The sequence below is a fragment of the Convolutriloba macropyga genome, chromosome 13, assembly GCF_964194025.1.
Source record: "Convolutriloba macropyga chromosome 13, txConMacr16.3, whole genome shotgun sequence".
In the NCBI taxonomy this organism is placed as follows: Eukaryota; Metazoa; Xenacoelomorpha; order Acoela; family Convolutidae; genus Convolutriloba; species Convolutriloba macropyga.
Genome location: NC_134480.1, coordinates 39,782,493 through 39,809,390, shown reverse-complemented (window position 1 = coordinate 39,809,390; position 26,898 = coordinate 39,782,493). Strand labels below are relative to the sequence as shown.

The following is a 26,898-nucleotide window of genomic DNA, read 5'->3' as shown; positions in this document are numbered from 1 at the left end:
TCCCTTCTGCAAAAAACTGTCACTTCCCTGGGACGGCTTCTTGTTACCAAAAAAAATTGAACTAAAAGGAACTAAAGGTCGATAAACAATTGCTAGAATAGTCGAACCTTTTTGCAATAAATTGCATTGTTATGAGTTAAAAACTTGTTAACTTAAATATTTTCAAATATGCATAAATACAGTAAGTTGTTTTGATTATCTATATACATATTCGAGTTTTCTTAAATTCCAATAAGTTTTCACCTTAAAATTTGTCAAAATGTTTTTAAAAAATTAAAACTGCTAGTATGAGTCTTTCTCTTTAAAAATTTTTATGGAGAGATTTTGGTTTTCCTGATCAATTTTTCGTTGCACACTTGTCAATTCACAAAATTTTTTGGGCAGAACACGCATTCTGCACTTAAAATTTAACTGTTATTTCTTTGTACTTGTACTCGTCCTCCCATTTAATTGTGGCGTGCATCAACTAATGCATAGAGCTTCTATGGTCATAAGATTTTTGGTATCCTGTCACTGATTTAATATCTTTTAATTAAAGGTTAAAGGTTAGAGCCCCAAAGCATTCCACAATATATTGGCCCACCAGTGAATAAAATTTTGGTATTCCAAATTCCTCGCGGTCAACGGTTGACAAGTTTGGCCGCAATCGGAGTAATTGCATTCACAACAACTGAGTTCGCAGACCATAGGAGAGTTCAGATCAAAACTTTATTTCAAGGACGATAAGCATGTTCGTCGTTTTCGCGTGGTGAAGATGGTTGTCTTTTTGCACTTTTTTCAATTTTCGCTGCAATTGCAGGCTGCAAAAAAAATTCTTTCACATCTTTCGCTTTTGATTTTTGTCCACTCTGTTGCACTTTCGCGTCAACGCTCTTCACTTTAGGTTTACTTATACTATAATGTTAAGCGTCGTTGATTACTCTGGAAGTCCAAACTTCAGGGTATTGATTTTTAACCGAATATTCAATTTTTCCTCCAGAGTTTTGTCAGAATTTTGCTGTGTTCTTGTGCTTCTAAAAATGCAGTGAACAGTTCCTTCTACGGTATTTGTTGGATTAGTTCACAGCTACGGAAATTCAAAACAATTCCTGTATCAGTTGGGTTCTTGTATCACTCACAATTGATTTTTTACAGCTATTTACATTCTTTTCTTCTCTAAAAAGGCTATATTACAATTTTCATCTGTCCCCTCCGTTGTGAATTTCAAATTCCTAGGAAGGGTCTTGATTTTTCTGAGCAAACTGTCCGGGTCACCACTTACAGTAGAAACTGTTTCTTCTACTTATCGTTCGAATATGTTTCTTTCCGTTTCCGGTTCACTATCTAGTTTCTAATTTTTCTGGAAAATAGAGCTATACCACATTATATTTCATTTTAGCGTAAAATTGACTATCCATTTTGCACGGAACCATTTCTCACATTTTAAACATTCGACTCTTTTAGCCTTTTTCTTCTATAAGTGACTCTTCGGTTGGACTCAGGGCTGACCTCAAGATCACTTTTACGGAGCTTATTGATGATCTCTTTTGTTGTCATGATCTGATGTTTGAAGATTTTATCCAAATGTTTGCCAGAGTTAGGGCAAGTTATGCACCCATTGCTAAGCCATCAACCTGACAAAAGCATCTGTCAGTGCATTTAAAACATAGATTTGCCAAAACTAGCCTAAAGAGCAAAATCGAAGTCGATCTTGATATCTCTAGGTCATGGTCTCCAGCATACAAGTCCTCAAGACTATTTCATGTGCTTCATTAACTGGGAAATCTGTACATAGGCTCTTCAGGTCTAAAGAATCATTGCACTCATCAGGACTCAATTTGATGTATTCAATTTTTCTCTGTGAATTGAACGTTGATCTCTCAATAAATGCGCCCAGTTCTTAAGCAAAGAAATGCGTGAGGAGTTTGTTCAAATTGTGTTAACTACTACCCGTTATAGACAATACAGGGTGTGAAAAAATTCCATTCTTGTGCACTTTTTCCATAAATTCTCCCGGGTTGTGATCCTTTTGAAATTAACTTTTGATCAATTTTTTGCCTAATAAACAACTCTTCTTCAAATCAAGCAACGCACTGTTAATGTCACTTTCAATCTTCAGAGCAGTTTTATCCTTCGCGCTAACAATTTCTTGAAATTGGGAGCAATCAAAAATTTCAGTCTGTTTATTGCGATACAGTTGCTTCTTAATCTCACAAAATCACTTGATTTTATCAAAAGTTACAGCCAGGATGTAGTTATCTTTCAAAAATTTTGCCACCTTTACAACGCCTCTGTCATTTTTGACATTCTAGCTTACCAATTTGCAGAGCCCTCACTTTCACTGAATTTTTCACCATCAGTTCCGCTTTCCTGGAAAAAAAGACCCATTTGTCTATGTCTGCCAAAAAATTCAGCTCATTGAACTTATCGCGGATGGGATGCATTTGGCCGCAAGATAGAAGATTTTTTTGCAAAAGATGGTAAACTAATGACGTCAAGTATTCATACGGAAAAGAAATTTTGGTTTTTTTAAACGCCTGTCTTGACGCAACGACAGCTTTTTTAAAATTTCTTGCAACCAATCATAGTTTTTTTTTTTCAAGTCTATTTTTCCGGATAGATAAAGATACATTGAAGACTACAGAAAGGAGCAGTTTGCTGTTCAGAGCCCGATACAGTTCACTCCTTTCCATATGGCCCTTGCTTCAAGGTTCGCTTTGTTTTTTTGCTTTTTTTTAGTTCTGTTTTAACTAGCCTAAACTGAAAACCACGTAAGGCTTGATCAGAGAAAACACTATTCTTTGAATCAAGAAATTTTAGAAATTCTGGTATAACATCATTTTTAACGGATTTCTCTTCCATATCCATTTTGCAGCTTCTCTAAGTTTTTGTATGTTCCAGAAAAGCCTTCCAATTTTCAGGTTTTGCTAGGAAACGTTTCAACCAACACAATGGCAAGATTGGCGTCATTTTTGACATTGCCATTATTGACATTGTCATTTTTGACATTCTAGCTTAACAATTTGCAGAGCCTTCAATTTCACTGAATTTTTCACCATCAGTTTCGCTTTCCCGGAACAAGAGGACCAATTTGTCTATTTCTGCCAAAAAATTCAGCTCATTGAACTTATCGCGGATGGGATGCATTTGGCCGCAAGATAGAAGATTTTTTTGCAAAAGATGGTAAACTAATGCCGTCAAGTATTCATATGGAAAAGAAGTTTTGGTTTTTTTAAAGGTCTGTTTTGACGCAACGACAGCTTTTTTTAAAATTTCTTGCAACCAATCACAGTTTATGTTCTAGTCTATTTTTCCGGATAGATAAAGATACATTGAAGACTACAGAACGGAGCAGTTTGCTGTTCAGAGCCCGACAAAGTTCACTCCTTTCCATATGGCCCTTGCTTAAAGGTTCGCTTTGTTCTTTTTTGCTTTTTTAGTTCTGTTTTAAGTAGCCTAAACTGAACACCACGTAAGGCTTGATCAGAGAACGCTATTCATTGGATCAAGAAATTTTATAAAGTCTGGTATAACATCATTTTTAACGGATTTTCCTTCCATATCCATTTTGCAGCTTCTCTAAGTTTTTTGTATATTCCAGAAAAGCCTTCCAATTTTCAGTTTTTGCTAGGACACGTTTCAACCAACACAATGGCAATATTGGCGTCATTTACACAATTTTCAACTAAAATACGAACAACAAAGTTTGTAAGTAACGAGTTGACCTTGTTTGAACTTTGCTTCGCTCTTGCCGCCGTTGACGTTTAAACACCTTCGGTTTATATTTTCCCTTTTCAGTAAACCTCTTAAGTTCCTCCGGTGTCGCCAAACGATATCCAACGTCTTCAATTCCAGTGCAGCTTCTTGATGCAGTTCGTTGTACTGCTTCAAACACCAATAATCACGTGGTTTTCCTCTGAAAATAATGTGCTTGGTTAAATGGATTACCAGAATGTCTGTTTTCAGCAAGCTTTGTACATTATCCGCGGCGCACTTACGTGTACGTTACACAATAGCTTTTAAAACGGAGCCTGTTTTGCTGCAGATAATCCAAGAGGTCCGGTTCACAATGCTTGAGGTCGTTGGATATGTGTTTTGTAGTGGTGTTGTTTATTGTAGTGCCACAGTACTAGATCTGTCCGGTTTCCAAGGCTTCTACTTTTTTCTACCAAAAAAGTGACGTTTTTGAGGATGTTTCTTGAGTTCGGGTTCAGTCTCAAGCCCAGAATTGATGTGATATGGGGTGACAGTCCTCTCTTGCCTTCATAAGTCATTTTGTTCAATGCCTGAGAAAGAGAAGACGCCGCTAAAATGTTTAGTCTAAATCTTTGTTATTCTGAAATAACATCCTTATATTACCTTGCTGAGGGGTAACCGTTAACTATTGACCTGTTTGTATAGCTGAAAAGAATGTAAATTCGATATAGAATTGTTAAATTACTCGAACGTTTTCGCAACAATTAGCATCGTCAGGAGTTAAAATGTTAAATTAAATATTAACAAATATATTAAATGCAGAACATGCTTTCTTCACTTAATATATCAGTTCTAGGCTGCTTCCGATTTGAATTCTGATTCAGTAGTCTTCTGATGTTTTGAACATTTGTTTGTTCGCCAAGGAAATGATTTACATTATCTACCTGTTTGTGCTCCGCATTAAGCAGTTTTTCAGTTGAATAACATTTCACTTAAGGGGTTCACTTACGTCACACCGATCGTACATTATGGACTTTACGTATACAGATGTATGTACTCTTAAAAACAAACTCCTGCCGATTTTGAAGGTGCAGAAAAAAGTTTAACTTTAAAGTGCACCGGGTATAGTCGCACGGTCTTTTCCTTAAGAGTAATATCAGCACAGTTTATGAGATTTATCTCTGAAGCTTGTTTTCATTTGCATTCGACGTCAAAATACGTCGAAGTTGAGTCAATGAGAGCTCGCAGTGTCATTGCTGTTCGCTTTTGCAATGTCTGTGTGAAAAAACCCTGCAATATAATCCCTGACATCGTGATACCAACCTGCAGATTTAATGAATAAGTGAAGTAGTCTGTTGACTGCATAACTAGGATGATCGAATAACAGTTCAAAAACGTTGCTTTCAGAACAGAAAAAAATCTTCATGCATCAAAATCGTGAATCGTTTTTGAGTTTGTACCTTAAAGTTGTATGTGTTAGGACTACCCAGGTAGTAATATAAATGAGTATTTTGGGCCAAGTCCAGGGGAGTTTTAGGTCCCTAAGCAGTTTCAGTCAAAATCGAGTCTTTTAGTATTACTGCAGCTGGAACAGCCACAGATAATTCTCCAGCTACAAGGTCGTTCGGAGTCATATTTGTAACTGAAAAATTTGAAGATGTTCATCAGCATCTCCTTGGCTTTGCTGATTTCTAACTCATCGATGCAAGTGCCAAGATGGGCACCCAGTAAATTGGCCAGTTTTGTAGCTCGCAGCCAGAAGTCACTCTCTTGTTTGCGTTTTGACAAACTTCTCGTTGTGAAAGTTTTGATGTTTCTTCGGGTACACTGCTTTCCCTTTCTGACTTGCTGCACGTAATGAGTCGATGTTGTATCTTCCAATCACAATGCCCAAGAACACTAAAACAACATGTTTTTAAATTCCTTTTGAGAGACCTTCTGGTGCTATATTTAGAATGGTACTTCTTCATATATTTTTATCAGTGCATCGGAGAATGAAAATCATGAATATTTTGCTATTTTTGGTTGGATTTCTTTTACTATTATTGTGGGGCCTACGATTCCACGTCACGGAAGTTGTGAGGTAAGGTTATTCAGAGCACGCGTTGAAGAAATGGTGATTTTAGTTTAAACAATATACTTTAATACCTTTTTGAGTGCTTGTACCAAAAGTATAAAGCGCTCACGAATTTAGGTATTTAGTACAACGTCCTCAGCTATACGTCACCATAGCGGAATTGGTTATCTTGCGAGTTTGTCACCCCCCCCCCCCCCCCACACACACACACACACACACACACACACACAGCTCCAATGAAAACTCGTTGCACGTGGTCAAAATGGCTCCCGGTCTCGGGTTTTGAATTGAAAGAACTTAAATTTCTTCAAATATTGCGCGCCAAATTGTTTCAAGTGAAAGCACGCAGCCTTAACGAGAACTCCACAAGCTAAGTTATAAAAGCGGCTGAGAATTTAAAATCGCGGATGCAGGATTTTTTTCTAGTTTGATTTACTTTTGTACTTTAGTTTACTGTCCAACGCGGTAACTTGGGCGTACATCTTATAGCGATAAAGTTTTTAATAGTATTTAAGGATATTCGCGTAACGCGGGCTGATCTCATGGGGAAAGTAAGTATTATACGCAGATACTGCCACAGTGATGAAGCAAAGCCTAGTACTTCATCAGTTCAAATGGCAAATCTGGTGCAGATTGTGAGTTGCTTTTACCACTATTGGCCTAATGAGTTATTTGATTTTGCATTTATTGTTGATGTCACAAACGCTCCTAATATCTTGACAATTTCTTCTTATTGTGTGTACTTTTGAGCTTGCAGGTCTTGTGCCTTTTCAGTGCTCTGCGCTTCTGAGCAGGACTGTTTGCGTATATGCTTAATCTAGTTTATCTCTAACACTCACAGAGTAGTTTTGTTACAGCATCCCAACGGGCACACATTCTTTCATTCATTGATTCATTCATTTGTTCATTTTGAGTTAGTTTAGTTTAATAACACAAAATTTGACTTAAATTTTTGTGTCAATTTAACTGTTGTCGTGACCTTAATGCTCTTTGCGATAAGAATTCCTCTCAGTCTATAAAGGTGTACAATGAGCAACAGTGACAATCAGGTTATTCTGAATGAGCAGCCCGAGGGTGGAGGGGCATGGCAGGAGAGATACAGTTTCAAATACTCCAACTTCGGATCTGCCTCATTTATCAATAAAGTGCAAGTATTTTCTTCTCCAAAAATAGCAAAGAGCATCATAAAAACGAGCATTGTTGCGTAGAATTCAAAAGAAGATTAGTGTTTTTCGGGGAAGGTAAATTGATTGTTCTGAATATAAATTTAAAATGGTTGCAATGCGTCGTGCTTTCGTCATGCTCATGTTCTGATTCAAATTAATTGCGTGGAAGTTCTATTAGCATTCGATTTGTTTTTCGTTTGGTGTTTTTACCGTGCTTGCCTATTGTTGGCCTTTTTATTAATGGCAAGTCTTCTTTTTAGCCTCGAAAAGGAGTATTGGTTGTAGTTTGCTATTTTCAGAATAATTAATTCTTAAATTTTAACTGCCAGTTAATTTAAAGTATTGTTGCAATAATTTTCGCATTTTCAATTTTTTTTGGATAATTTTTAAAAATAGCGTCTTGGAAAATAACAATTATATTTTGCAAAATGAGAAAATAATTTTTTGCGCGCATGTTTTTCCGAGCAATTTTCTTTAAAAAAATGAAATAGCTTTTATGGGTGTTTTTGGTTTTTTTGGGTTTTAACTATTCTTGAAGGTGATTTACTTTTTTATAGTCAATTTGCGGGCAGAGATGCGCTTTTAGAGGCGTTGTTTTTAATTGCTCGTGAATGACAGGCCGTTAATAAGAACGTGTGTGTTGTGCAGAATTTTTGCTTGAGAGTTTTTGCGCTTCTCTTCTAGAATAATCTTGGACCTCTCGAGTAACTTTCTCACGCACGTTATGATTTTTGAGTGGTTTCAATTACTCGCACTCCGAAATAAAGTTTGTTTTTCAAACAAAACCGATTGTTAGAGAGACCATTACAAGGCCCTGATAGACGAGTGGTTAATACCTTAGTTGAGGCGACGGAATTGGACCCAGGAGGTGGGAGTTCGAACCCTATCTCCGGTTGATGTTTTTACATCTATGGAGAAAAATTAATCTAGGCTACAGCCCCTGAATTAAAATGCCCCGCCTCTCACTCGAGAGCAATTTTTCCGACGTCTGTTGGTTTGTTTGATCTTTTTTTAGTGTTCAATGTAACTTGACTGCTTTATCATGCTCGTTTTAAACAATTATTTTGAGTAATTTTGTCAAATTCGTGTTGTTTTGCTAAAGAAAATTGATAAATTATACTGAACTTTTTAGCCTGTTTTCGTTTTTTTAATTTATCTGCGGATTTTCATTTTCAAGCCTTTTATGAACTTAATCTGTTGTCAGTTTTGTAGCCTGGAAATCACATTTGTCACTTTCTATCTGCATATAGTAGGGTTTTCAACTTTTTTGATCTCTGTTATGCTTTTTTCGCTTTTAAATCATTTCTACATCTTCGAATTTGAGTAACTCAGATCTTCACTGCTAATATGTAACATCAATTGATCTGTTTTTCGTAATTTTTAGGCTTTTCATCTCGGATATTTTAGGCAAATATGTCAAATTAATTTCATAAAAATATTGATTAATTTTGCCTTTTTCGTAACTGGTATTTGCTGAATTAGCCGTCAACTCAGTTAAATTTTGATTGGATTGCTGATTGATCAGAATGTTGTAGTTTTTCAGTCCTCTGGGAGTTTGTGACAGTATATACCACTGATTATAAAATCTATACTTGCTGATTACTTAATTTTGCTCACCTTTTAGCCTTATTCCGTTTTGTACTTTTTATGGGTCACTTAATTTATTCGAGGAAAGCAGGCTTAGAACTTTTTCTCTGACTGTATTGTTGTTTTGAATTGCTCTCAAACCCAAATTCTGGTAATTTTTTCAGTCGTGTTGTCTTTTTACGACTCGAAGAGGAGTATTGGAATTCTTCAGGTTATTTTAGCTGAGTCAATTTTGTTCATGGTATTGTCTTTTTTCTTTCATTTTAATCCGTTTTTTGTTCAATTTTTGGCTGGCAATTGAAGTGGTTTTCTAAGTTTAATTTTAATGAAGAGATATTAAAGAAATTATTTGTTCATTTAATCAGGAGTCTTGATATTAGGTCATTTTATTACTTGGAGTTGCTTGCGGATTTCTCTGGCTATGCTTCGTCTGACATTTTTTCGTGTGCAGCTCGCGAGGAACGATTTTGAAATTTTAATACCGCTATTTTCAATGCTTTTACGGTCGTGATGTCATTCCTCAAATTAAAGAGGCCTGCCTATATATGTGCTCATGTTTTGAGCATTATTAACGGATCTCAGTCCCTACATAATTTTGAACACTATTAAGGTCAATAAAGGTTACTTTAAGACCTTTCAAAGTCAATAAAGTACGATAGTGAGCAATTTTTTAAAACAAAATTATTGATTCTCGATTTTTTGCTTTTGGGAAATGCGACAAGAGGCGTTACGTTTACATGCATGTATTTTCACAAATTAAAAAAAACTGAAGTTGCGAATAAAATGAATTTTATGAAATCTAGCCATGATTTTGACTGCCAGGTTTATGTATCAACCTTTTCTCGCAGACTTTTAAAGACTTGTCCGCTTCTGTTTAAAGCCCTGCAGTTGTTTTGTATTGGTCTCGCTGTCTTCCTGTGCAGACATATTTGGTTCGAAATAAGATTTTGTAAGCTTGAGAGCATCAGATACGGGGCAACTTTAAACCTCTTCTTGTTTCTATCAAGTGCTTTGTACACCGAGCTTTCATTTTGAAAAAAATACAAGTAAAGTTTCCCATGTTGACTCCCCTTATCATTTGAAACTCTAGAATTAGACATCTTCGGCTGAGTCTATGCATGGTTTAGATCTGGTAAATTGGTTAACTTTTTCCTAATGAAAAAAAATAGTTTTTGCTATATGATAGGCACCGTTATTGGCTTTTTTCAGGCAGAAACACGCCCGTTTTGGATTTATGCCCATGTGTTTCTATATTTCTGTCGAAAAAATTATTTTCTGAACCACAAAAAATCAGCATCGTATATTGAACAGATATATTAGACAACAAAAAATTTAGTCAAGATCTTATTTAAACAATTGAAAAAGTGACCACCGGGCATTGGGCTGATCAGGACGAACTACGGCCAGAAGCATCACCTATCTTGCTGTGCATTAATATAACTAGCAGTTATTTTGTCGAGGAATGAATTTGTTCCGACCGCTTGAAATGAGCGAAAGAAGTATATGCTCGCCTGGTTTTTTGAAACTAAGTAAAAAACATTTGTGAAAATCCTTGTTGCATAGAATATTTACTCAAATCTTTTCTGAGAAGATATGAGGCTTCAAAAATTAGTTTTTCTCTAAAAATTTTGGGAAGAATTCCACCAAAACGACAAATTCTCATTAGAATTCTCATCACCCGGAAGATTTTTCTTTCCATTTCAAACAAAAAATTAAATTCTAGTAATCCCGCTGCGGATTTTGTTTGCTGGCTGTAAAAATTTAGAAATCTCTTGGTTCAATAAACACAACTTTTTCAAAACTAATTGTATTATTATCAGCGTATATATCTGCCCTGCATACTTCTTCAAAACCACTTGAAAATCGAAACCATCAAAAGCATATACTCAATGATCCATAAAAGAGAGGTAGCTTGATTCATTTAGGAATTATAGTGTTATGATTTTAGAACTTTTTAGAACTTAAAATACAAGATGTCGAGAAAAAATTAGCGAAAAGGATTTTTTGAAACATTTCGAACATTATCTCAGTCTATGGTGGTGAGTTGATCTTTACATAAAATTTTTTTGCCATCATAAATATTTCTCGATTTACGTTTACAGACCACTTTTAGCCGATACGTGGTCACCCGAATAAAAAGATTGTTATTAGCTTTGACCATTCATGGTTTTGTTTCGGGCTCTATAGGTACTCATGAAGAAAATGAACTGTTACACATTCTTGAAAAATGTATTAATCATTTTTAAGTTTTATTCAGCTTTGGAAACAAGAATAGCATTTCAAATGCTTCTTTGGATCTTTTGTTTTGCTATTTTCATCACAGGCGTTTTGTACCAAAAGAATTAGGGAATCAGGAACAGAATTTTGATAATTATTTAAACGATAGTGATCTAACTTTTTTAGTACGCGCATGAATTTTTTATAAATGATATGGAAGGTCAAAAATGTTGATCATTATTAGCGAAAGTTCACTTCATGAAGTTACTGTCCTTTTGACATATATTTCTTGAGCATCTACAGTGTCAGTCTTGGACGAAGTATTTCATTTCGTTGACTTAAGTAGAGCTTGTATAGACAATTTTCAACATTTTATGACTTCCTTGAAATTTTGAGTTCACTGTTTTTAATTTACCGTTTTTGCTGATTTTTGTTGTATAATACCCGCAACGTGATAGCTGGGGCTGTTTTCGGCCTTCTCTTGTTTTTTTTTGTTAAGATTTTTGTTACGAACATATGACATCACGATCACTTCAAATCTGCTTTTTTTGTTTATTTAATCTTGAAGTTTTCACTCTTAGTGGACCTAGCTTTTGTTAATTTGCGTGATTAATTTTTTGTTTACAAACGACTTACCTCAAACAAAAATGAAATCGTCACTTTGAAATTGACTTCACTTTAGTTCAAGGAGATAAGATCAACTAAATGTGTTTGTGTGACTCTAACTGAAGGTTCTTTGAGTGCAGCTAGTAGAAACAGCAATAAGTTATTCGGATATTTAATCAAAATATAATCGCAGGAAATAATAAAAAGATTTCTCTTTTTCGGTCTGTGTTTTATCTTCAAAGACTCTAGATTTACGAAGCAGTCGTGGGTATTTTCTGAACTAGGCTCTATTATTATAGTTGTTTAAGACCCCAAAAGTATGTCAAAGGGACTTTCAGAATTTAATAGGGCCTCATGACAATTGTTATTTAGGCCCTCGTTTTTTTGACAATTCGACGAATTTGAATTTTTTTAAGGGCATTGTCTTAAAGATCTATTCAAAAATTTTCATGATTTTTGAAGCCGAATTGAAGTGATGATTTCGGTCAAGCCAAAACAAGAGGTGGAGAGAAAAAGTGTTTTTGCGGCATAAAATTTCAGCACTCTAATCTTTAAGTGGAGTGAGAAAAGAATGTTTGAGCAGAAGTTCGCTTTATCGCTCGTGGTTTTTTTGCTCACGTGCGATGTTCTGACATATTTTTTGAATTTGTTGAACGGATTTATTCTTAACTAGTTTTCCTATTCATTCTTTACTTAAGTCTAGTTTTTTTGTTGAGTCTGAAAATTATTTAGTAATCGCTGTTTATTGACCAACTGGATTAAATGTTAAATCTTTCTTTGATCATTTTTTTTGAAGAAAAGGACTACAATTTGACAAGACTGTTCTCCTGGGTGAATTTAACATTTCATTGAATGTAAATAAAGATGCATCAAAAATGTGGATATCATTTTTTGAAAATTTTGGCCTGACTCAGCACGTCTGCGAGAAAAAGCATAGCAGTGGTGGGATTCTGGACCTTGTTATAGGGTCAAAGAACTTTTCAATTAATGTTAAATCAAATAGCTTCAGTACTTCATCGGACCATTCATTTGCTTCTCGCTCAGCAATGTGTAACAACGCAAATCTCAACAACAGTTGTTGTAAAGAAATTTGAAGAAGTCTGACTCTTGGTGTTCTATTAAGTTATTGAAGCCGTGCTTAAAGTTTGATTTTGCCTCAAGTTTTGATGAAGCATGGGATATGTATCTAAGGTTTAAGGAGAATATTTTGGATTCCGTTCTACCCCTCAAACGTGTAAAAGATCAATGCCCATTTTTTGACGACGAGCTTTGGAGTTTGAAACGAAGGAAGAGATATGCAGAGCGTAAATATAATGTCGAAAATACCAGTTCTAAAATCTGAATATGAAAATGTTTCTCATATAAATTTTGAAAAATTCTTAGAAGTGTAGATTAATCATTCAGAATGCGTTGATGGAAAATTCTAGCAGTAAGAAGTTTGCCACCTTAAAATTGCTTCTCCGTCAAGATGTAGAACAGCTCCTGAAAAATGAAAACAAAAAACAGCTTGCAAACGACTTAGCGAGTTGTTTGTATATAAAGTGGAAACTATTATTGCATAGATTCCCACTGCGATAGGCCCTGAATTTCTTAAAGCTGAGGTTTACTCAAAGAATTCGTTCACAGAGTTGTCGATAAGTTAGTTTATTGATTTGATTTTGGCGTCCTCAAACATTACATTTCCACTGGACATCATTCCAACACATCTTGTTAATTCATTTCCAGATTTTTATTTTCTCGACCTCCTGAAACTTACTAATCTTTCGCTGAAGGCTGGATGTTTTCCCCAGTGCTTTAAAATGGCCATTGTTAAGCACCACTTGAAGAAAGCAATTTCTGATAATGAAGATTTTTCAAATTATCGACCTATCTCAAACCTAAGCTACATTTCAAAACTATTAGAACGGGCCGCTTTTCTGCAAATGCGTGAACACTTTGAAAAGGATAGCCTATTTAGTGAATACCAAAGTGCCTCAAGAAAATTTTTTCTACAGAAACAGCCCGCGTTAGGGTGACGAATGATTTGCTCCTCAATTGAGATAGGTAAGACAAAAAGCACCTTTTAGGTTGGAATTGATCTATCAGCTGTCTTTGACACTCTCGATCATAAATTAATTTTTTTCGATTCTCGAAACAAGTTTTGGATTCAAGTATAAAGTGCTTAGATTTTTTAAAAGAGACGCTTAGATTTTTTAAAAGAGACATGAGCAGTATATCTCAAAAGTGTTGATTGATGGTGAATATTCGATGCCAAAGACTATAAAAACTGGTGCTCCTCAAGGATCTCTTCTTGGTCCTGATCTTTTTTCATGCTCTGATGTTCCTCTGGAAGTTATGTTTGAACGTCTTGGTGTCAATTATCATTTTTATAGCGATGACATTGTTACCTGTTTTATATTCCATGATTCGATAAATCAGGGGGCTTTTGATTTGATACCTAAGACTCTGCAAAAGAGGTTCAGTGGTGCTAAGCTCCGATTAAACTCGAGTAACACTGTATACATGTTCTCTAGTAGAAATAATTGTTCAAATGGCTATATTGAATTTCATCAGATGCCAATTTTTCTTAACAATGTTACTGTGTTGGGCTTCAATCTAAATTCCAGACTTTCATATACGAAACAAGTTAGTTATGTGTGTCGTAGATGTTATTATTTCCTGCGAAAAAGTTTATTCCATCAGAGATACAGTCGACAGAAAGTCATTGATCGCGTTAATTCGAATAATGGTTCGCTGGCGACTAGATTACTGCAACTCACTGTACTACGGACTACCTGTGTATAGCATGCAGAAATTACAGTGTATAATGAACTCAGCATGTCGTGTCATTTTTTGGGCTATCACATGGTTCACCAACAGCAAATTATATCAAACAGTTTTATTGGTTACCCGTGTTGCAACGTATCCTCTACAAAGTTCTGCGTTTGGTCACCGTTTGGTTCAGTTCACCATTCGTGGAAAATTTCCGTGTATCTTGGCGCATTAGTTTTGCGAAACGATAAGCTGACTAGATACCAATATGCATACAATTTGAAGGTTCCTAATGTCAGGACTGCATTTGGGCGAAGATTATTCAGTTTTGCTGTTCCTTTTGATTGGAATAAGTTGCCTTTTGGAATAAAACTAATACCCCATGAGTTTGATTATCGGAAAACACTGAAAACTTTTGATTTTGAAAGCATTTTTGAGTTTGTAAATGGTGCATAAACCTATAATAATATCAATAATATTAAATTTTTTTTGAATTGTAGTTCAGGTTTGGTCCTACTATGTTTTCCTTAAATTAGTTTAACTTTCTATCTTGTTTTCCTTTTTTTTCTGTTTCAATATTGATGTGCGTCAATGGTGTCAACTGCGGCTATGTTTCGACAGTTTGTGGGTTATGTTTGCCTTTGTGCTCTATTTGCTGGATATCCAAGCGCCGTTTGCTGTTGAGAAGCGAGCCTTCTTGCTACCTCCAGATTTTTTGTTTTCAGTCGGGATTTTGTGACAACTCACAAGCAGCTATTGTTTGTGTCAATTGTGTGTCTGCTTCTCTTCATTGGCTTCATTGTCGACTTCTCGCATGGGAGTCGTCTCCGCGACCTTGAGAATGGCAGCCGTGAAAAATCCAAAGACTCTTGGATCGACTATGACTACAGTGACGATGCCCCGGATCTTATGGTCAACATGGACGTCATTGGAAAGGTAGGAATTGATTGTTCTTTTTGTACGGAGTTCTCAAACGCGCTGGATAATTGAGAACGGATCGCTGAACGGCTTCGTCTGCTTGCTGGTGTGTTAATGAAAAAATAACAGCTTTCTATTTGTTCCATAGATCAACTTAGATCTTCATTTTATTTGCAGTTTTTCCGAACGCCGTAAAGATTTCGGGCAAATTGATTAATTTTTTGAAAAAACATTTCATCATAAAGTTACTAAGACCAGCTAACTAAATGTAGAACGAAGAAAAAATTGTCCAACACAAGTCAGAAAATCATGGTAAATGGTATTTTTCATTTTTGGCTTCTCGCGATACATAGGGATGGTATTATCTTATCTTACAACAGGGGAACGTGGCTGATGAAATAGCTGACCATTTAACTTCTGATTGGTGGACCAATCTCATTGGTTGAAATATCTCTAAATCGTCTAACCACTACAATTGGTGTGTGGCGGGGTTGTCGACTTAAGCTCTAATTTTTGGTTGTCAGCTAAACCCCCCGTCGGCAAATTCCTCGATGGTCGTCTAATTTGTATGGATACAGCCGAATTGGCCGTTAACCAAGACATAAAAACAGCCACGCCATTTGTGGATAGACGAATTTGAGATATGGCTGAAGTGATCGCTTACACGAGAGGGTATAAATGAGATCCGGCAAATTTCCCCTGGCCTTCAATGTTCCTAGCACCAAATTATATGTTTCTTTCTCTAGCACTGTTTGAAACCCGCATATGATGTTGTGAAAAAAAAAATGATTAAAAAATGAGTTTGCACAAAAAATTTCATGATCTTGGATGGGCCATTAAAGGACACCATAGGCCCATCCAAGACCATAGCCATACAAGACACCATAGAAAAAATTTTTGTTGTTGAAGGCCAATGACAACTACGATATATTCGTTGTACTACGTGATCCAAAAGATTTCTGAGATGGTCTTGTGTATGGTTTTTGTATGGTCTTATCAAAGAAGCCATACAACCATACATGTCTTGCGTATGGTATCCAAGATACATTTATGGTGGTCATCCCGTGCTGTTATTTGTGTTGTAGTATCAGCGTCTCTGCAGTGCCTTCTACTGTCCTCAGTCCGAGTACTGTTACTGTCTGTCCAAAGAGGCAGCCAACTTCCAGGCTGCAAACAGGACATGTGTCCAGGTACTGGCTGGAGAACTGGCCCAGTTCCAGGACACTGACCACGAACACGAGATCACTTATAAATTGTGGAGACGATCGTCACTAAGGTAATGCTCTTTTTGCTTATTTTTAAAAAGATTTCTTTAAAAAAAGGTTTGGTATATTTATCACCAAACTGAGGGAGGAAAATATACGGTCTGTTAAAAAAGTTTTTGATTTTTGGTACATTTATTTTCAAACTGGGGAAAAGATTATAATGTCAAGGTTACATGGCTTATATATCTTGGCGTGACTTCAAGTTTTCTTGAAATGTATTATGTATATGAATTCTCTATTCTGATTTAAAATTTTTGCATTATTTATGTTTGTAACTAACTGAAACGTTTCTTTTTTGTTTACTCAATGATAAACTAAGATGTTATACTGATTAAAATGTAAAGCTCATACTGCCTCTATATTTATGTCAGCAGTACCAATTGATGATTAATGCTAGCCAACTGAGCTATTAGGATTATTTTTATGATGATTTTGTGCGGGAGGTTATGTTTAATACCTATGGTAAATTCTTATAAAATTAATGAGGATATTTGATCTGCTTCTGCTTTTAGATTTTGCTCATTTTTGATTGTATACAATTTTCAGTTTGAATGCTCCAACGAAGTAATGCATTAGCAGGTTGAAATCTTAACGAACGCATATAGCTTATTGACAATTGGTCTCATAACTTCCCTGACAGCCGTCTATTAGTTTAAAGTGTCTATTAGCTTCCCCATTATAGCCTCCTCACGAAATTAGAGCCCACATTATGGTATAATTGCAGTGATTGGTGGGGAGTGGGGGGGGGGCTATAATGGAAAGACCCAGTATCAGAGCTAATATATCTGCTGTCGATTATTTCTATGTAAAATCTAAATAGTATTTGATGATGGGCAACTATCTGCAAATGCGACAGCAAAAAAGAAAATTGGGCTGCCATTCATAATCATAACCCAGGGAAGCATTGTCCACGTATAATTTATTCCGTCTGAATTGGTTTGTTATGCTTTAGGAAACCAGTGTTCTGGATCGGCTTGACAAAGACAAAAGACCAAAAAGGTAAATATTAGAGGATATTTGCTCTCAAACAACGTTCGGAGCGATTGTTTCAGTCCCGCTGGTATTTCCTTTTAGTGCAATTATCCGTACAACCGATTTATCGTCTGACCGTTTGTGTCTGACCATTTGACTTTTTGTCTGAAGAATTATTATAAACCTGTTACGTCCCAGGGCAGCTGGGTGATTATTTTAGAGCGTTACATGTCGCTAAGATGCGCAACGCTCCAAAATAACTGGTAAGTTAGAACTTCAAGAGGTGTAAATTGCAGTTTATGAAGTCTCGCTTTTTTTAACGCGAACACCGTTTTCTAACACTTAGAGCCTGGTTTCTATTTTAAAAAAACTACTAATTTTATTGCGGGTTGGAACAGGGGAACTGTTAAAAAAATTGAAAAAACCTGAAAAGGAAAATGGTTTTGTGTGGTGGTTGACGAGGATACTTAATAAATTATACTGAAAACTACTAGAAAATGTCAATGAATTCTTTAACTATATATTTTTATTATATGACTTAGTTTGAAAACGAAACAAAGAGAAAGTTTTCCTATAAAAATTATCTTTTGAAAAGACAAAAAATGAAGGACAAAACTTTTTTAGGAATCCTTAGTACCCAATTTAGGCTTTTTTAAAATTCAATAGACCTTCAATTTAATCGAAACAGACAAACTTCTTAGCACACGAAAATGGAAAAGTTTAAGAGACGATCATTTTTTTTTTGAAAAATAAAAGAAAAAAAAACATTAATTTTTTCTTTGAAATCTTAAATATTTAGTTTCTGCTCTATATTTAGTTTCTGTAAATCAATTTGCCAAAGGTTGAATCCAAATGAAAACTGCGATAGGCTTATGTACAGGAAAACTACAAAAAGTATTTTTTCTAGAGAAAAACAAAAACGAAACAAAGTTGAATAATTTGATTACCTCGTTTGTGGTTTCTCTGTCCTCACGAACAAACTATGTTTCCTGCAAAATAACGCTTCTGTACCATGGACTATTTGATTCAACGGCAATGTCTTAGGAAAGTTTTTAGGTTTGTTGAGCTAGGATGTAGAGAGATCAAATGATTTTTTATGAAAAAAAAAATTTTTTTAAAAATTCTGAGCCACGTACGTTAAACCTCAAACGCTTCTCCCTCATGCCATTTTAAACTTGATTGGACTAAAATGTCATTGAGTTGACCAAATATGTGATATTTGAGACGGGAACAACAAAAAACAAGAAGGAAGGTAATTTTCTTTTCATTTCTGAATTCTGTTGATTGTTTCTGATTCTTCAAGCTACCTTAAAATAAAATTTGGTCTCAGGTCATAGTTTTACTTACAATTTCACTGATTAAAGTACGAAACGTGGAGTTATCACCAAGATATGTTCGCTTTAAATTAAACGAAATCAGGAATGTTTTTCGGACTCTTCTCAATTTTAGCGCGATTTTATGCTCTAAATTTTAAATATCCCTCCTTATAGTTCAATATTATTCTTTTATGTCATATCAAGTTAAAGAATTGAATCTTTAAGAGACATCTAAAACATCAGGATAGGCAAAAATTTGAGGAAAGAAGAAAAATTGTTTCCTTTTAAACCTCTTTTCTTCAGACTTGAAATCAGATTTGAATTTGATATTTGTTCTGTTCAAACGGTTTAACGGCATATGGTCTAATCATATGGATTAGCAGGACGACTCAAGAGAATTTGTATTGAGGCGATTATATGTTTTCACTTGAAATTTAAAAAAACGTAATTTTTCATAGGCGTAGAACAATTTTTCTTATTTGCTGCGAAAATGCTGGCCAAAGTAAAGCCCACCATTTAATTAAGTGTTCCATACAGCTATGATTAGCCAAATTGATCACATGAGAAAATGTTTGCTAGGAACAGAAATAAATCAGTCTTTTGAGAAAAAGTGAGCAATATCTTTTCAAACGCTGCAATCGTCTTCTCAAATTACGCTTGGTTGACATTAAAAAGTAAATTCATCAGTTGACTCAAAAGCGTTTGAATTATCAAAGAGCATTATCTTCCTTCGTGTGGTAAAAACGTTTTAAAGAGGAAAAACTTTTTGAAGAGAAAAAATTTTTGTTCGATTTAAATTGTTCAAAATTTTACATTTGATATGTGATAAATGAATTGAGAATATCTTTAATCAGAATTCGTCAGAATAGAAAACTTGACATAACCAACAACTCTAATTTCGTATGATTTCTTGATTTTCGATTTTTTTTCAGGATAAATTCAGCGGCACCTTGAGTCTGACTAATTGGTACAGATAGCATCAGTAGGGCATATTGTCAATAAGAAAACTTTTTGATGAGAAAACATAGTAATCTCTGTTTTGTACTTCTAGCGTGTAAAATTTTCGGTTTACTTTTTTTTGCAAATTACCGTCTGTGTTTTTGTAACATCATTGTTCTGTGCGACTGATTGCTCTTGGTAACTTCATTTTCCTGAGGAGCTTGGTTATGCTGCAAAATAATTGCCAATGTATGTGTTGTAATATCTGTTAAATTTTTATCAAATTGAGGGCTGTAATTTTTATGCGTTTTTATTTTAAAGAATGTTGTGATCAAGGTTCATCCAAAACATTGCTTCAATTTCAGTTTGAGCTTTGCAAAACTGATAGTCAAAAAGAGCTTTTCCTCACAGAACTAAGAACATTTTTTGAAAAAAAATTGGGACGTTTGGTGGGGGGACATTTTTTTCTTGGTACAGTCTGGCACGAGCCTTCTTGTTTGAGACCTACATCTAGTTGTTTCAAGCTGAACATTACCATAGGAGATCAATAGTCTGAACATTTACTTTTGCATAGTCATACTCTAATCGAGTTTAAATAATTTATTTAGAGCTAGGACAATCGGAAATTTTTTGATATTTCTTAACCAATTCGTAAGCATTTCAAATAGCAGCAGTAATAATGATTCTGTTATTGGTTTGACCTTAGTTTTTGACAACAATAACGATTCGTTAAAATCTATTTCTTAAAATTTTTAACGGTTTCCGAGGCAAAAGTTGAAAAACTACATTTTTTGAGAATTTTGTTTCAACGATTTCTGTTTTTCATATTTGTTTTCTCACACCAAATTGTAAACTTTTTTTAGAAATTAAAGAGTTGTTATTGAAAATATATTTAGAACCGCAATGGCTGAACTGCACGGATTGTGCGAAGCCCTCGGACCTGGACTCGCACGAGAAGAAAGCTGTCAATGTGAGTCACGGAGACCACTCTTGTCTCATGATCTCAGAGGGGGTGTTGCAGAAGTACCCTTGTATCTCGCCCAGACTCAGGAACCACGAGAAGAAATACGTCATGGATGAATCCAAATCACCTTATTGGTTTGTATGACAATGTTGAATTCTGATTGGTTAAAAATGTGTTGTGCATTTATTAACAGCCGCCTGAGCTTATCAGCCGGCTATTATAGCGCTCCTAATTTTTTTTACGACTCGAAGAGGAGTATTGGAGAAGTCCTTTTTACGACTCGAAGAGGAGTATTGGAGAAGTCCTTTTTTTTTTTTTAATCAATTTTATTGGAGTGATTTTTAAAGCGGGAAATGAAACGCGTGAAAAAATTTGGAGTGATTTTGGCGCTGAACAAAAGTGAAGAGCGGAGCGAAAAGAGTGGTTTTTGTTCATACCGCTGTTTTTGAGAGAGCGAGAAATTGAGGTGTGAAAAAATTTTCTCTAAGCGAGCGAAATTTTTTTGTTCACGTGCGGCATTTTAAAGCAGTTTTTTTTTCGTTTGTTTTGATTAAGAGGTTTGGTTATGATTTTGTTTTAATTTTAGGCTGGTTTTGGTAGTGGTTTGAAGGTTTCTGCAAATTAATATGAATTTTATGATAATTCGGAGGTTTTTAATGTATTTTGCTTATTTCCGGGCTAATTTTTGCGTTTTTTTTTTACGATTATTTTGTTTTACGGGCTCAAATGGGTATTAAGGAAACCCCTTCTACTTGAGCAATTTTATGATAACAATTGGTTACAGTTTTTGTGGGTAAGAATCACTTTTTTGTTGAGAAATATGACCAAAAAAGGCAAAAATGTGAACTGTTTTTCTTAATTTTTTGCAGTTTTTCGTTTTTTTTTCTGTTTTTAGCTAAGTTTCTTTGCCTATTATGACTTGCCTATTGTTTTGCGAGCATCTGGATACCCTATTGGCTGAGGGGATGTTTTCTTTGGATTTATATGTTTTTGAAATATTAAAAAATTTAGTAACTTTTTCCAGTTTTTCAGTGATAATTGTTTTTAAGAGCTTTTTTTTCATGATTTTAGCCTAAAGTGTTTTTTCAAAATTCACATAAGTGGTTTTTGTAGGTAATAGTTGTTTTGATGAGGTTATTTTGGCAGAGATAGTTTTTTTGGTATCTCAATTTATAACAAAATTTGATCAGATTTTTTATCATATTTTAACAGATTTAATTTTATTGTTTTTACTTTTTTGTTTCATGACTTTGTTTCAAGATAATCATAAGTTAAGGAAGGCAGGTTTTGTTTGTTGAGTAGTTGGATGGCGTTTAAATGGATTTTCACTTCGAGTCGTTTCCGGAATTCTTCCGGCTATGTTTTACAATTCAGAGAATTTGAATTGTTTGGAGCGCTGTCTTTTTTAAAGATCTGTTCGCACATTTTCATGATTTTAGAAGTCAAATTGGAGTAGTGATTTTGGTCACGTCGAAGCAGGAAATGGAGCGAAAAAGCGAGTGGTTTTGCGGCGTGAAATTTTATCGCTCTAATTTTAAAGTAGAGTGAGAAAACGGTGTTGAACGAAAATTCGCTTTATTGGTAGTGTTTTTTTGTTCACAAACGGCAATTTCACTTCAGTTTTTTCAATTTTTTGGATCGGATTTTTTTTCTAAATGGTTTTCCCAATCTATTTATAGTTCATTATAGGCCTAATTTTTGGTTGGAACCAAATTTCCACTTCTCCCTAGTGGTTTTTTGTTCACATGCGGCATTTTGATATTGATTTTCTGATTTTTTTTTGTTTTCATCCGTTTTTTTTAAGAAATGATTTTCCCAATTCACTCAGAGTCTCTTCTAGGTCTAGTGTTTTGTTTAGTCAATGAAAGTTCTTTGAATTGTACGTAAGGACTTGTCCTGCTATGTTTTTTAAAGATCTGTTCAAACATTTTCATGATTTTTGAAGTAAAATTGGAGTAGTGATTTTGGTCAGGCCGAAACAGGAAGTGGAGCGAAAAAGGGAGTGATTTTGTGGAGTGAATTTAAAAATGTTTTGTGTATTTATTAATAACCGTCTGAGGTTATCGGCTGGCTATTATAGCTTTCCTAATTTTTTTTTACAATTCAAAGATTTTTTACAATTCAACGAATTTGAATTGTATTGGGGCGCTGTCTTTTTTAAAAGATTTTTTCCAACTTTTTTGATTTTTGAAGTCAAATTGGAATAGTGATTTTGGTCACGTCGAAACAGGAAATGGAGCGAAAAAGCGAGTGCTTTTGCGGTGTGAAATTTTTTTGCTCTAATTTTAAAGTAGAGTGAGAAAACGGTGTTTGAACAAAATTTCGCTTTCTCGCTGGTGGGTTTTTTTGTTCACATGCGGCAATTTTTTCACTTTGATTTTTACTGTTTTTTCAATTTTTTGGATCAAAAAATAGTTTCCCAATTCATTCATAGTTTATTCTAGGCCTAGTTTTTTTGTTTCAACCAAATTGCCTTTTCTCGCTGGTGGTTTTTTGCTAACATTTGTCATTTAACTTGGATTTTCTCATTTTTTAAATTTTTTTGATCTGATTTTGGAAACGGTTTGGTTTTCTGTTTTTTCAATTTTTCGGATCGAATATCTTCAAAATAGTTTTCTCAATTCACTCATAGTCAGTTCTAGATCTAATTGATTGTTTAGTCAATGAAATTTCTTTGAATTGTACGTCAGGACTTTTGCTGCTTTTTTACTTCGTCGAAAAAAGAAAATTTTCGCTTTACCTTAGTTCAGTTTGTTCAACAGTTTGCGTGAAATCTTTTACTTGTCTAGGCTAGTTTCACTCTTCTCTCATTCTGCTAAAAAATATTTTTAGAAAGCAGTTGCTCGGCAAAACAATTCAAAATGATCAGATCAACGAAATGATAAAACGACATCAGAAATAGAAACGAGATAAACCCACAAAGCCCAATTTTAGATGCCCGTTACTCTAACTTTGTTCTTAGTTACTATCCTTAGTGCTTATTGGTATTGATACTATAGCCCCTGTGTGGTCTCACTACGAAACCGGAGTATTTTCAGCTCCAAATTGACATCAAAATTGTTCGCACTTCAAAATTGCTTGTACAGAAATCATTTTGTCTAGTTTTATCTCTTCTTTCAATCCCCATCTTAGTTATGGGAATCAACGGCGGCTATGTTCTGGCATGTCTCTTTAACATGCTTCTGATGTATAGCTTACATGACTCTGTTAAAGTCATTTGCAAAAATCTGACATTTGTCGATAACCCCTCAGCGGTTCCAATTGTAAGCCAGACTTTTTAAATTGCTTCTGCAGATTTACGTAACATTGCTTGAAACATGAACATGCAAGTTTGACATCTGGTACAGTGCATAGAAACAGCTGGCATTTTTAAAACTTTTCTGTGCGTGTTTCAAGCGTCGAGCATTCATTTCCATGATCCTTTTTCTGCTGCGCATCAGTTGCTACAAAATTTTATACTGTATGCCAATGCGCCCTTTTTCAATGCTAGTGTCATTTTATTGTTGTAAATATGACTGCGAACACAAAAATACACTTTAACTAGTCCGGGATGCAGTGACTAAAAGTGTCCAAGAAAGTTAACACTTCATGGATCTATGCTTTTCCCCACACTAGCTTAGTGTGCATATAATTTTACCTCCCCAGGCGCACGTGCTATATTTTACAGATTCCTCGTGTTATATAACAAAACGTAATTGAATTGTAACTGATGATACAAGAACACACCGGTGGGAGACAATGGATCCCTTGTTCCTCAGCATATCGCAGGTTTAAAATCAATCGATGCAATTAACTGACTAGACAGTCGTTGATATTCTCTTGATTATTTTTTGTTTTTTTAATTTGTCTCTCGAAAACGATGTCATGTACTTCTTCAAGCAATTTTTCGCTTGATTTAACTTTCATTTCTTGACGCCTGACTTCTCGATTTTTGTGTAATCTAGATTGCTATCCTTCAGAACTTAAGCTGCTAAATCAAAAAAATTAAAAGAACCGTACTGTGAATGGGACCCGAGTTGTGATGGGAATAGAACAATCTTGGAATAGGACCAGTGCTGGGAATAGCTTTTTCTGAAAGTTGGACCGGGGTTAGGCATTATTAAAAAATAATAAAATCTGCTTTATTGAATATTGAAATTCAGTTCTTAATTGTGTAATAGCACTTTCTGCAATTAGCACCTGTTTTGGGAATAGAAAAATTAGCATTAATGAATGAAGAAATTTATTTCAAAATTTGGATTTTTTCCGTATGCGCCCCCAGTTGCAAAACACGTGCCATTACATAGTAAGTCCTGTTGTAAAAACATGGCACGTGCGTCTGGGGGTTGCAAATAATATGCTCCCACTAAGCTGGGGGTCACAAACGGAAAATGTCCCAAAATTTTATATTGTATGCTAACGCCATTTTTCAATACAAGTGTTATGTAATTGTAGTAAATGTGGCTGCGAACCAAAAAATACATATTAAATAGTCCGGGATGCAGTGTCTAAAAGTGTCCAAGAAAGTTAACACTTCATGGATCTATTCTGTTCCCCACACTAGCTTAGTGGGCATATAACCATATAACTTTACCTCCCCCGGGTGCACGTTCTATATTTTTACATATTTGCGTGCTATATAGCAACACATAATTTGTTACTGGGGATATAAGAATACTGGGTGGGGTGGGGGGGGGGGGCAGAATGTATCCCACTTCATGAGAATGATATCAGGTTTCAAATACTAAGCGATGCAATTAACTGACTGGACAGTCGTTAATATTCTTTTGATTATTTTGTGCTTTTAATTCCTCTCAAACGAGGTCCTGGACTTTTTCAAGCAATTTTTCGCTTGCATGTTTTTTTCACGCTTGACTTCTCGATTTTTGCGTAATCTAAATTGCTCGCAATCAGAAGTTGCTAAATTATTTCCCAACAAAGTACTACTGAGGAAAAATCGAATCTCTTCTGTTCCTCCGTTTTAGATAGCACGTTAGAATGTTAAAAAATTAGCACATTCGCCTGGGTGGAGTTAAATGAAGTTCCCATTGACGGGGGGGGGGGTTGGTAGATCCTAAAATTCAAATCAAGATTGCGTTAGAATGAATCTCATTTTTACTTTAATTCTGAGTAGTACTTTGCAACAAGCAATAATGCCATCATTTTGAGAAGATAGTGACATTAAACCGCCTCCCCGGGTAAACTAAGGCACAGTTGATCTCCTCCCCTGTCGTTTGAAAGCAATTTTTCCCACTAGTAATTCGTTTGACAGTATTCAATTATGTTTACAGGTTTGATGAAGACGTGATGGGTCAAGTGTATGGGTTAAATGCACTGTGCGAGTGTAACAGCAGGAGTGCAGCTAACCGAGTGCCCTCTAAAACGAGTGCATTGTGAGTTTTCACGTTCTTTGTCTTTCTGTATTAGTAGTTCAGCAATTTTGTCCTGCAGATCACAAAAAATGTCCAAAAACATTGCATTTCTTGTAGAACTGATCATTAAATAAATATTTTCAGATCCGCGAAACCAAGTGGAGCGACGTCGTTTATTGGTGAGATCATTACGTGGTCATTTTCCGAGAAAGCAAATTTCACATCATTTTGAGAATGTAATCAGCCTAAAATTTTATTGTCGATTTTTTTAGTAATCAATTGAGACCAAATTCAAATACTCAGTTTTTCTTGTGAGGAGTGCTATGGGTAATTGTAAAGTCGCTTGTTGTCTTCTTAATTGACTAGTAATATCGAGAGAGAAATAACTGAAATAAATCATAAACTAGGGTTTCTTTCGTTTCGATAATTAGATACTGCAACCGTGGGAATGGTTGACGTGGAGATGAGTTACTTATAGTGTGGAAACTAGTAACTTATGGCGTGGAAAAGCGTGACGAAAAATTGTTACAGGTTTTCTTGATAGTGCTATGTGACAAGTAGATAAACATATAACGAAATTTGATATAAATTAGCCTAGTGTCTTTCGTTTCCACACAGGCCTAGAACACAAACATGGGTAGTGAAAAAGCCGGACAAAATCGAGTATGTGTACTCGATTTTTACGACATTGGCAACGTAATGATGATGGCATTCGGCATCAATTCTTTTTCCAAACTGGCAAACCATGAGAGCTATGAGGACCACATTTTTTGTGGTCAAGTCATGTCACGAGCTAGTGGATAAGAAACGAAATAGCAGCTGTCAGAGACCCCCCAAATTGTCCTGCCTTTTTGAGATTTTCCTTCTAATCGATACCAAAGATTTTCTTCAAATATTCAGTGGAATATAAGCAAACTTATGTTAGCAAACTCACAAAAATTGGTTGTCGCCGTTTCCGCGGCCAAAGAATTGAAAAATTTTGATAATTTGCTTAAACTTTAATATTGTAATGCTGAGAACAAATAAACCAATCCCTTAGTGGCTATCAAAAGTAGCTCCTAATGTTTCAGAAGATTTCATTTTTCCTTTAATAC

General features: G+C 35.1%; 1 protein-coding gene across 1 annotated transcript; it reads left to right on the top strand.

Annotated features, from left to right (window-relative positions):
• Window positions 1-6,597: 6,597 nt before the first annotated feature.
• On the top strand, window positions 6,598-25,829 carry LOC142351721 (uncharacterized). Its single transcript, XM_075403866.1, has 6 exons — window positions 6,598-6,899; window positions 14,805-15,015; window positions 16,083-16,273; window positions 17,215-17,261; window positions 20,386-20,587; window positions 25,724-25,829. The coding sequence occupies exons 1-6, from the start codon at window positions 6,781-6,783 to the stop codon at window positions 25,827-25,829; spliced, it is 876 nt and encodes a 291-aa protein (XP_075259981.1). The 5' UTR covers window positions 6,598-6,780.
• Window positions 25,830-26,898: the final 1,069 nt, after the last annotated feature.